This window comes from Pocillopora damicornis, chromosome 2 (assembly GCF_964200805.1).
Source record: "Pocillopora damicornis chromosome 2, jaPocDami1.2, whole genome shotgun sequence".
Taxonomy (NCBI): Eukaryota; Metazoa; Cnidaria; class Anthozoa; order Scleractinia; family Pocilloporidae; genus Pocillopora; species Pocillopora damicornis.
In genome coordinates, this window is record NC_142671.1 from 13,001,692 (window position 1) to 13,014,062 (window position 12,371).

General features: G+C 37.4%; 1 protein-coding gene across 1 annotated transcript; it reads right to left on the reverse strand.

Moving 5' to 3' along the window:
- Positions 1-1,469: 1,469 nt before the first annotated feature.
- Positions 1,470-10,852, reverse strand: LOC113674758 (calcium/calmodulin-dependent protein kinase type II alpha chain). The gene is made up of 3 exons (XM_027191253.2): positions 10,094-10,852; positions 6,458-6,580; positions 1,470-3,873 (listed from the first exon to the last, which is right to left on the reverse strand). Exons 1-3 carry the CDS (start codon positions 10,781-10,783, stop codon positions 3,247-3,249), a joined length of 1,440 nt encoding a protein of 479 aa, XP_027047054.2. The 5' UTR covers positions 10,784-10,852; the 3' UTR covers positions 1,470-3,246.
- Positions 10,853-12,371: the final 1,519 nt, after the last annotated feature.

A 12,371-nucleotide genomic window follows, 5' to 3' on the forward strand; every position in this document is an offset into this window, starting at 1 on the left:
TGAAAAGGGGCTGAATTAAGTAAGGATACCCGCAAGTTAAACGCGAGCGTCTATACAGTTTTCGATTAAGAGTCGTGAATTCAAAGCCAAAGTAAACGCAACAAACAATCGGAACAGCAGTAAATGTTACAGGGATCCAATGAGAACTCAAAGAAAGTCACATCAAAGTCATGCCTGAAGCAAGAAAAAAGGCTAGTGACCGAGCTGTGCTGGTTTTCAAAACCGATCCTGCGGATTAAAAGTTAATTTGGTTTAATCAGCTAAATTGATAATGTAAATTGGCTACCGTTAAGACTTTAAGACGTTAAGATAATGTAAATTGGCTACCGTTAAGACGTTTTAAAGACGAAATTTCGAGCGTTGGCCCTTGTTTCGCTCTGAAGAAGGGCTTTAGAAAAACTCTTTATGAAACCAAATTATAATGTATTATCCCCGGTGCAGCACCTTTGTATATTTTGAAACTTACCTCCTTTATTCAATCCTGGATTATGGTAGACATTCTGTTGAAAAATTGCTTCATGGGCGTGTGATGCATTTAAATTATGTCCAGCTGGGATCGCTTGGTGCGAAGCAACAAGGCAAAGAGAGAAAGCTATTTCAAATGTTGATTGCCTACCTGTTAAATAATCATGATCATGAAAGTTTATACAACGGATATTTGAAAACATTTACAATACTCCACGTACCCTCAGAGGTCGATAAGTGTTTTAACCCTTTCACTCCCAAAATTTCATTTGTAACTCTCATTTCCTTTTGCCTTATAATTTATGATGTTAGTTTGGAGAATTTGGAATGGATCAACCAATAACCCCTATTTTATATTTTTCTCTATTCTCATTTCTCGTCTGCTTGATATCGAACTGATAGTGTAAGGAGAAATTCTGTCTGGGTCATTAGTGGTATTTAAAGGGTTAAAAACCTTGGGTGTGAGGTTTCGGATTCTTGTGCATTTTTAAGGAATATTACAAAACTGCAACAAAGGATTTTCTGCGCGTTCTCATAGCCTCATCATCACACTCGGTAGAGTGAGGAGTTCTTGAGAGATTTGAAAACCCGAGACGTGGCTGAGGTGCATAACTATCTTAATTTCCCTACTCCTCTTGTGTTTAAATGAGGTTGGTAAACACGGAAACATTTCTTCGTCATTAAAGACCAGTCTAATCTCGTACCCAGATCCTACTGTGTGAGAGGTCTGGGTACGAAACTAGGACCAGGCTTTATTTATCGCTAGGGGAGGTAAAGGATCTATGGGGTATTACATGGTTTTTAGGGGGAAGGGAAGGGGCTTCAGTTGCCGCCATCAGAGTATAAAAGTTGTGCTTGATCCTTACGATCTTGGCGAGAAAATAATCGAACTGTTTTAAGCACCTCAGTACATTTTTTCACAAAATTATGGAAGAGCGTTACCGTCCAGCTCTGAAAACGTTACATGATGACATGCGCTTGGAAAATGTGCTGTCTGAGGCATCTTTTCTGAGTGCATCATTTATTTTCTTAATTACTTGGAATTCGAACTCAATCACAATCTCTAGGTAGAAATAACACTTACAATTATTACCGTCACTTCTCTCGGACTTGCCTATCAGTGAACACTCAATAATCTAAATATAACATACCACGCTGTCGTAACACGGCGGAAATTTTGTTTCTATTTTCTTGCATTAATCAAAGATCTGACAGCTGCTCTGGTCATCAATTTAAGACTAGAACAGTCCATCGCATTTGTCAAATGAAATTTAAGTGTTTCAACTTTGCTAAGGGTTCACTGAAACAACAAATGAGAGATGTTTGACCAATCAGACAACAGGCAGTATCTCAGATAAGTTATACACTACAATAACAACTTTTGAGCACCTCTGCTTTGTTGTAAACGCAGAAATATCAGCTGTCAGTTTGAAAGAATAAGACCCTAATGAGAAACTTTAAATCCTGCCGTGTTTTACAAGAGTGAGTTACATGCACCAGACCTAAACTAATTACATACATAATTCCTTATTAAATGATAACCATCTCACTCAGTCTTCCCTCCCGGGCCACTAAGCTGTTTATATTCAGACTGTTGTTAGTCACATCTTTCCCAATAAAACTCCACTTGACTATTTCTTATTAGCTCTTTATCAGCCACTGTTCAAATTTCGCAGAGGGAATTTGGACACAAAGTGATTAAAAAGGCGAACTTCCTTCAATAAACAGAAGTATCACAATATTCTCGCAAATGTTAAACTATAAAACAGTAACTTAAAGATATAAGGAAAATGTCAATAAAAGTTTATACCACGTTTGTCCAAACCTTCCCAGTAAATAATAGTGGAGAAAAACCTAAATGGAGGAACATTATCATTGCTAACAGCTAAATAAAGATATTAGGATAATGTTTTTTATGAAAATCTAATCCCACCTAAGAAAAGAAAATGCATCTCCCATAGCACAAAAGCTTAAATTTTTAAAATATTACAAAGTGCAAAGCTATTGTAAGATCTACGTGATCAACAATAAGTCTAATAAGACCAATATCACTTTATGGGATAAGTGGATCCTGTTAGAAGTTTGTATCATAGGTAACAAAAGCAATTGTGGCTGTCTTATTGTAAAAGAAGAGAAAAAAAACGGACGGCTTTACTTGCATTCACTAACTTACAGACTAATTCAAATTATGCAAAAGCCGCCTCCGATCCGATTTAAGATAGATACACCCGTTCAGGCAATTCTGGAGATTTGGGAAAAAAAGGAAGGTTTCCAGTAAAACTAAACGAAATGCAAGACAAGGTCACATATTTGAAACCAAGCTGATTAAATCGGTGCTACTAACAACTATCAATTCTTTACCTATAAGCAATACAACTAGTAATGTCTCATATTATATATCAATTTTCCAATTATATATGTAATTCTATTTATATTCTTTTCAGTCATTCAAGTGCTTGGCTACGGTAAAATTCAGTTCAATAACTTTGCTCCCATAGGAAAGCTGGATTGGTGTTTTGATTAGAGTAACAACACCTGTACAATTCAATTTCAACAATTCCTTAGCTCAGTGCCAAAGATACGTTGTAGAAAAAAAGGAGTCTCTTATGACTCTCTGAGCTCAGACAGTTAAATAACTCAGTCTTGACAATTCAAAATTCAACAGCATGAATTTTCAGGCCCATGTCTTTACCGGCTTGATACTCAAAACATATTTGTTAGTTACAAACTGTCCACTTACTTCACGTAACAGTTCTCTAACAAGATTCAATCACCATTTCTCTAGCGTCCTTTAGTTGACGCAGACCTGTGTAGATGAACACATACCCACTGCCCGTTCTTTAACTGCCACACTCGAGTCTCTTCTGATTGGTCCGTCACTGGCTCGCCGTTGCCTCCGATTCGCTGGGTCAGGCGCACGTACGAGATACACGCGGCTTCTGCGCTCAGAATGTGCACGTGAGGCGAGAGAATCGTTGTATTTGTGGGTGCGTTGCGTTGACGCAGCACGTTATCGAAGTAAAACTTGTGAAACTCTAGACCTTCCACAAGATTTCCAATTGCTTCTGGTTCGAAGGCAGTTACGTGAGAGTCAACGAGTTTGCTGTACGTGTCGTAATCTTGAGTGGTTATACTGGTTATCAGTTGCTGCGTTAAGCGGATTATTTCCTGTTCTTTCTGCGATTTCCACTGCGGCTGCGCGCTGGCTTGGGTGGTACCATCTGTTTCTTCGGGATGAGTCGCCATTACATCCTCATCAGATTCCTTCTTCTTTCTCGAGCCGCTAAAATTATGCGTCGCTAAAAGTGTCGTGAGAATGGCCCCTTTAAGTTTTCGTCGCGCGTTGAATCTTCTCAAACCATCGAGCGTAGTTTGGCGATGAACTTTCGAGGCAATTCGTTCACTGTTCTGAAAAAATTGTACGCACAAAAATAATGCATTTTATAGTTCATAATCAAAAATTTAGTTAAGCGACTGCGAGTTACCCTGGTCAATCGTGAAACCTTCTGAAGGCTGTTGGAGTAAAGAACCTGTTTGAAAGTTCAGATTCCCGTCTGTAAGGCGAGTGAAACAAGAGATTGAAAGGAATATCCCTGTTTGCAGCCCCAGCGAGAAGAAGCGAAGGAATACATCAGATCTTTATAGAGCGCATTTGACATAAAGGACAGGTGCTCAAACAATGCAAGTCAGTGATTTAGTCAATCCCTTCACCACAACACACTTGGCTCAATTAACAAGAAACTTGACAACGAACCACAAACTAAGTAATTTTCCGGTAGATTCACAAATTGTTTTGGAATAACATGGACAGGATGGCTCCCGAAAATAGAAAGAGGAGGCGTAAATATGTGTTGGTCTTTCTCTGATATCGTTTAATTTCATAGGAGAGGCAACTTCATACATTGGACAGTATGCAAATAAGAGCAACTAAATTCTGCATAATTTGAGGCTGGAAAGGTTTTAGCGGTCACAATGCAATATAAGCGCATCACTTGTCTTTTTCCGGGTTCAAATTTTCCCAATTTACGAACTACTAGTGCAAACTATTGAACTTAAAAAACAGTTTGAAATTCTGTAGAATAACAATACAAAAGGCCTTCCAAAAGCACAGAAAACAATTTACATCTGAAATGTGATCATTTGCTTTTTCATGCTGGCGTAAAAGTTTTAATTGACGCTTAAATTTTCTTTTTTCAAAGTTTCTCGTCAGGATTAAAAATTTAAATAATCATTAAATAGGAAAAACATTAGAGGCCAAAAGTAATTATTGTAGATAAGGAAAAAGTTTACCAATCGTCTGCGTTTCCATCTTTTAAGCATTCAATTTAAAAGGAAAAAGGCACTTGCAGTCTAAGTATCATTTGCAGAACCGTCGGTATATTAATAGCCTACTGATTCAATAAGCCTAACATCCTTAGTAGCAGTGAAACCATAGGTTTAGAATTGTAGTTTTGCCACGAAGAACCCCTCCATAGGCCGAGGGGAACATCTTTTAAGAATACGCCTTTTCAAAAGTGAATCGTGTAATTTTGGTATTTCAAGTGTCCAACAGTGAACGTATTGATACAACATCAGCAGACGTTCTCCTAGTCATGTCAGAACCAAAGCCTTTTTAAGTCGATGATGTTAGGAAACACGGCTTAGTTCGCATTATTTCTTGTCGTTGTAAATATGACGGTTTTGATTGACAACTCAGTGGACTGGGAAAACTTTTAATTCAGAAAATAAACAAAAGGAGCGACCTAAAATAACACTGACGTACAAAAACTAATAGGATTCATTCGGTGGCATTGTTGGAAAATCAAGAAGATTTTCCCAAACTTTCACAACAGACTGTCAAACACGCATTCTCAGTGGACGATTAAAATGGTGGAAGCATTTTGACATCAGCCAATCACTTTCTCGCATTCGCAACGAGCAGAAATGACAAGTATGGTATCCTCGCAAAGGCTGCCTATATGCTGCATCAAAACTCCCGTAAAATATTTTAGATGTACGAATAATTCTAAAAACTGCGAACCGATCTCAACGCCAGAATGATGTGATGCTCCGATTAAGGAATTATTATTCTCAATCTTGCAGTTATGTAGCAATACACGATATCAAATTCTGACATCAAGGGTAAGTTTGCTTTCAATTTTTCTGAGTGAATTAGTTATGGCGTATTCTGTGGCTCATCTTAATTCACCCGTCATATTTTCTTTCGCCGTGTTTTTGAATGGTAAAAATGTGTTCAAAAAGAGGAAAACAGAACTTTATGAAAAGAAAACTATGAAGCAAAACACTTACAAAGAAAATATGCGTGGAGTTTTTTTTTTTTCATTTTCTCTCCTTCAAAGGATAAGATATGGTCTGAGTTTCAATATCATCAGATTCTTCTTCAATAAACAAAACACATAGCAGCTGGCATAAATACATTGCAGCTGCACAAAATGAAAAGCTCTAATCTCGTTTTTCACTTCTTTGTCAGCTACTATACTTCTCAACTATTCAACTACAAAAAGGCAGCCAAGAACTTGACAAAATGGCTCTGAAATACTGTATCGACCTTGTTGCCGATTTTTTTTCTTGATGCTACATGTCACAAAGTTTAAAAGGGCCGTTCCTTCCTTCTTCACACAAAATGCACCAAAATTGTCTAAGATTTGTATTTAACTTATCTGAGTTAACAGGAGGTGTACCACAGCGTCACTAAATCAAAGCCATTCCCTGGGCAAATTCCCCTCAACAAGTGGTGTATAAAACACACAATGGGAGAGGATTGAAGGGCAAAAGTTGCAAAAAAAAATAATTAAAAAAATAACATAATTTTTCCTATAGTCTATAAACTAAACTTCCATGGGGAGGAGCTGAAAAAAAGTTGAGTACCATAAACAAACAAATTGGTCATTTCTTTGAGCACATATTGATATTATTTGCATTTTATTTCATGGAAGTGACACTGTCACATAACTGAATTGACAGAATAAAATGAATATATAAAACAACATACCACAATCCAAGGATGTTTCAAGGCATCTGCAGCTGTGATCCTTTTACTTTGATCTACAGTGAGCATTTTGTTAATAAGATCTTTGGCTTCCTCTGTTACACTGTCCCATTCTGGAGAGGGAAACTGCGAAAAAAAAAAAAAAGAGAAAAAAAAACTTAGCATGTTGAAAAAGCAAACTAAAGACGAGCTTAAGTTGTTCTTGTAATTGAAGGTGGCCTTATTTGAGAAACCATTGCCAAGGTAGCAAATAAGAAAGTGAGGTTGTATTGATCTTTCTATGAACTGGCATCAAAGAATATTCACCATTCTGGTGCACTAAAATTTAAAATGAGGCAATGTTTGAAATGAGGAAATGTGTTTGATTCATCAGTCACAAGAATGAGATTAAGTAAAATTCAATCCCCTCTCAGGATTCCAAAATAAATGAACTACTTTTAAAAGTTGCAAATTTATTCATCTTCCTTTCACCGTCTTGATGTCTAGAGTTCAGAAAGTAGATTTTATCCAAGAGGTTTAAAGATGATGGACAAAAATCCCCAGGTGTGCCCAGTACAGCCATTGCAGCCATTGCAATTTTTGGCAATTGCTACAGTCAGCAAATAAAACTGCAAAGTGTGTTACCAATTTATGGAAAAGCAAGATGTAATTTAGGATGTCATTTTAATTTTTCCAACCTTATATCTAAGTAGGTCTGTAATATTTGTAGTGGCCTCTTGTAGTTAAGGCTGGCTATGTTGTACATTCTTACATTGTTTGTGGGAGCCCACATGTCTCCTGATGCCCAAGGCAGAAGGGCAGGTATAATGGCATTTCAGACAAGGAGTATCATTTGTCCATGTACCACTGAATGCTATTGTGATCAACCTAGAGTGCCACGTCTTCGAAGTATTAAAACCTTATCATTTTGCTGTATGAATAGTTGTACTGCAGCTTTACTGCTTTAAAACACCTCTCACATCACAAAATGTATATATCAAGCATTAAGTAGAGATTAATGAGTAATTTCTACATAACAACATCAATATTTTATCTACCTCTTAAGAGCTAACATCATAACATCATACAGATCAGACAGTAAAGACAGCAAATGATATTAAAATCTTGGATGTTAAAAGGTCAAAGTTGAAGTCTAGGTTTGACTTCATATAGTTTTTTGAGCACATGTAGGTCTCTATTTTTATATCAATGGTGTTTTTTGTGTATCAATTCAGGAACAAACTCCGTGATGTTGCAAAGGAAAGGGGGGCACATTTTCCTTTTCCAATGTGTAGTGGAGATCTAGTTTGCAAAGCTTCATCTGATGACCATTTCTTGCCACCAAATATATGGCCAAATTAGTTTGCAGTGTTGCTTACACCATTGTCTTTATATCAATAACAAGCTTTTTTCAGATCGCAACAACATTTGTCATGTTGTGTACATTTGTACGCAATTTTTTGTAAATAAATATGGTTTAAGTGACTTTCTTTCCTTTCAAGAATGTTTCACTGCCTAAGAGTAAAATGGGAGACCTGAAAAAATGCTTAAGGGTAACCTTTGATCCATATAGGGGAAGCAGAAATACTCAGAGTAACTTCATGCTTCAAAGATCAGGGTAAGCTTTAGTGCCTTGGGGGCCACTTGGCTCAGATGCAGACTTAAATATCATGTTACTGTGGCCAGGGTTTCATTAACAAACCCAGTCTCACAGGTACCATGAGTTTGTTGTTATTCCTTGTCCTTGCTCAAGAGTTTTTTACAGGATCTTCCTTTTCAAAAACCACCACACCAGAGACAAGAAAAGCCTTAAAAAGTCTAATTTACCTGTTTTGTTATTGATGTTTGCTACAATTACCTTGATTATTATCAGAAAAGATTTTACTATGCAATTTGCAATAGTGGCAGAAACCAATTAATTTTTTCATTCATTATTAAGTGAACAGCTTTAATAAAATAAAAGCTTTAATAAAACATTATTACATCACCGGAAACAAGTTTTTGGCATTTTCTTTCCAATTTATGCATCCCCTAACCCTAACATCTCCTTGTGTACTTCATATGGTCAAGTAAGTCTTACTCTTTTTACCAATTTTTTAGTCGTTCCTTCAATCATTAAATAATTGCTTTAACAAAGCCACAGCTTAAAAGAAATGTTGGAGCAAGAGCAGCTGATGAAAGCACAACAGCACCAACAGGCGAAACTTGCTTTTTAACTCTCAGCAAACTGGCACTGACTACAAGAAAGTACACTCCATACTGGTAGGGTGGTAAGAGATATGATGAGCAAAATTCTCATACTTTCAAGTTGAATAAGCACAATGATCTCACACCAGCTCACTCTCTTCAAGACTTTTTCTCAACTCCAGCTGGGAAATGTGAGCTATTGAAGTCCTAAGTTACACATCTTGGACAAAATTGCATGTTAGCAAACACAGAGCAGTCGAGGGGTAAAAGGAAGATAAAAGTAAAAGGAAGGGAGTGCACTGGGAACAAGTTTGTAGCAGACTCTTTGGGGAGTCTTCTGGAAGCCATAGGAACATCTGCAGAAAATGTTCAACTTTTTGTGAATGATAACCTTCTTTGTGAATATACTTGTATTTTAAGGGTAAAAATCTCAAACCATTGACTAAAAATATTGCCAAATATTAAATGTAGGCTCCTTTTTAAGCCATTACTCAAGTGTCTTAAGCAGGACTACTGCACCCCTCACCAAGGTCTCTCGCCTTACAAATCAAATCAAGATGCAGGAGCCAAATTCTAGGGAGGTTGCACTAAGTAAATTTTAAGGCAAGGTCAAAATCTGGATGACTTAGAACAATATTGCATTATTCATAATGTCTCAACGATCCATCTGTGTTTAATGAGGCGGCTCTGAATTCATTTTCAAAATCCATATTCTTTGTAACAGAAAGAAAACAAAAGCTTAAATGATGAAAGAAACAATGGACTTACATGCGTAATTGCCATAAGATCTTCGCAACAGCGTCCATATCAGAGATCTTGTAAATTTGACGAGAGACGCTAATTTATTTTCCACGAGCTACCATTTTACACGGGAGAAATTCAGAATCTAAATAATCAGCGTTTTAAAACTGAAAAATATCTTTTTAGAAAAAAAAATAATATAACGGCTACAGTTGTTAAGTAAATTATTTCTCCACGTCGATGATTTTTTACTTCGCTCTTATCGACGCCAGGTGTTACCTGGAATAATAGCTCCTCAATTAACGCCAGAAACCACCAAAAGAAGAAACCCACAAAAAAACAATTTATCGCTTCGATATTCACGTAACCGAGTAATGTTGGTTTAGACTCCATGGCTAGTGAAAGATCATTAGTGGGAATGATTTATGTTCGCACGAATTGTGAAACTACGGCCTACCATTGTCAATCACGATTCGAAAGCGAAGTGGAAAGAATGGTAACAGTAAAAGAAAACGGACAGCAATTTATATGCTAAATAAACGAAAACACAGTTCTACATACAGGCGCTAAACCGATGGTTAAATAAAGAATATGAATAGATGTTTTGGCTTAGCTGAAATATATTTACGATTTGTGGGAAGAAACAAAAGAACGATGAAAACCGCCCGGCTCGCTCAGTATCAGTTTCTCAAAGTGAAAATACAAATCATGAAATTATACTTATTTACTTACGTCGTAGGCCCCTGCCTTGATCTGACTGTACAATTTCTGCTGATCTTCGTCCCAAAAGGGAGGATAGCCTACCAGAAGGATGTACAGAATCACTCCACAAGCCCATAAATCTACCGCCTTGTTATATGCTTCCTTCTTCAAAATCTCCGGAGATAAATATCCCGGCGTCCCGGCGAAACCGAACCAACCTAATTTGCCGTTTTCGACTTCGATTGCCAATCCAAAGTCGGCTAGTTTGCATATCGCTGATTTTTCCTTGCTAGAGAGGAGAAGGTTTTCGGGTTTAAGATCTCTGTGCACTATATTGCTGTCGTGACAATGCTGAACACTCTGTAACACTTGCTGTATGCAGTGGGAGGCATCTGCCTCGCTGTAGTACTCTCGGGCTACAATCTCCTCGAAGAGTTCTCCACCAGTGACCATATCAAACACTAAGTAATAGAAACCTTCTTCTAAGATGCTAGAGTGAAGACGGACGATATTCGGGTGTTTCAGGCCCCGACAAATCCGAGCCTCTCGCTCAACTTTCTGGATGTCGCGCGAGGTCATCTTTCGCGTGTCGAGAATTTTAACAGCAAATTCGACTTTCCCTTCCTTCAGAACACATTTACGAACTATACTAAAGGCTCCCCTTCCAAGTTCTTCCTTAATTTCATACATATCGTGAAAAGGCCTAGCCTGAGACGCCATTTTCCACTTCAGCTATTGATCTGGTTGTGATTTTGCGATCGATCCTATCAACACCTGTGAGAAGGGCCTGGGATGAAGCGTCCGGCTTTACGGAAATGAAATGTTCAAATTACACGACAGTTTACTTCCGTTATGTGTGAAAACAGGGTATCGAAGACGCAATTAATTTTCTTCTCCGTTATCATTGATCGCTACTTTTTTCGAATTTGTAAACATGCTGTATGACCATACATTTTTAGGCGTATTTTTCAGGAACGCAACGAAACGAACATTCCCTACTCCCTTAGGCCTAAGCCTTTTTGCTGTAAACCAATTGTATTGAATTCCAGCTCCAGGTTAAAATTGAATTATGCCATTAATAGTTGAGAAAAAAAGCTAGTGTTTTGATAAACAATAAAAACAAGCAAACTCCAAATGATTGCTTAGAATAGAAAATAAGTTTGAGGGACGATATGCTCCGTGTGTATATTGTTATAAGCAGATGTCATGTACTACTTGAATTAGCTAGTCATCTATTTTCGTCTTTTGTAACACCCTGCAACCCTTGGCTGAAAAGTTTTGGATCGAGAATCTAAGTGTCCACTCTGTAAGGAGATTTCAGGTTGAATTGGCAAGATCTTTTCACCGCCTTAAGCAAAATATTTCAAGGTTAATTTTCTCGCTTTACTCATTAGTATACGCATTCAAATGCAAAATAATTAGCGAAACTGCAGAAAAAGTCAATTTTATTTATTTCAATCAATGATAAAAAATCTATAGAAAATTAAAAACGTGGGCTTAAATTCAAGAAACTAACAACATTTTTTTTGCGATGAAGAATTCCTTGACAATCGTTGCAGTAGAAATTATTCAGATTAGATTGGAAAACACTTTTAAATTCCTCAAATAATTTTAAGTTTCGTAGATTTCATCGATGTCTCCTAAACTTATATGGTGTCCCACCTGCGACTGAATTGAAAAACAAATAGTTGACACGTTGATCGTGTCAATACCATATTGCAGCTGCTTCATTCTGGAAGAGTTTCGGTTCTGTCAGCTCCGGTCCTCTTGAATGAAAACAATAGATCCCTTAAAGTGGGCATTCGAGAATTTTCACTTTGAGTCAAGAACCTGTCTAATGGACCCGTGATCATTAGCCATGCAGATCAAAGGAAAGCCGCCTACGTTTGTTTTTCTGAACGAATTGGCCAATATAAGCTTTATAAAGGACGATGGAAAATAGCGATTTCTATTTTCGGACGCGCTGTGAAAGTTTGTCTAATTACTCCTGAAAAATGTAGAGAACGTGCTCTTCCAATCGATCCAAGAACGATATTAAACTGTTTTGGTCGTGTTGTGCACATTTGGACAATACAGACTATGTAAGGGTCGATGTAAAGGAGCAATTTCCATATTCAGACGCACTGTTAAAAGTTACGTTATCTTTCCAGAAAAATGTGGACAGTGCGCTGTTCCAAGAACGATATCAAACTGTTTCAGTCGTCGTGGGTAAATCTGGACAATACAGGCTATGTGAAGATTGATAGAAAGGAGCGATTTTTATGCTCAAAATGTAGACAGCGCGCTGTTCCAAGAGCGATATTAAGCT

Excerpts from the sequence above, each read along its gene's own strand:
- LOC113674758 (XM_027191253.2), bottom strand. The coding sequence starts at position 10,783 with ATGGCGTCTCAGGCTAGGCCTTTTCACGATATGTATGAAATTAAGGAA. Across the intron at positions 6,581-10,093 it reads TCAAGGCAGGGGCCTACGAC|TTTCCCTCTCCAGAATGGGA; the intron begins GTAAGTAAATAA and ends TTTTTTTCGCAG. Across the intron at positions 3,874-6,457 it reads TGAAACATCCTTGGATTGTG|AACAGTGAACGAATTGCCTC; the intron begins GTATGTTGTTTT and ends CAATTTTTTCAG.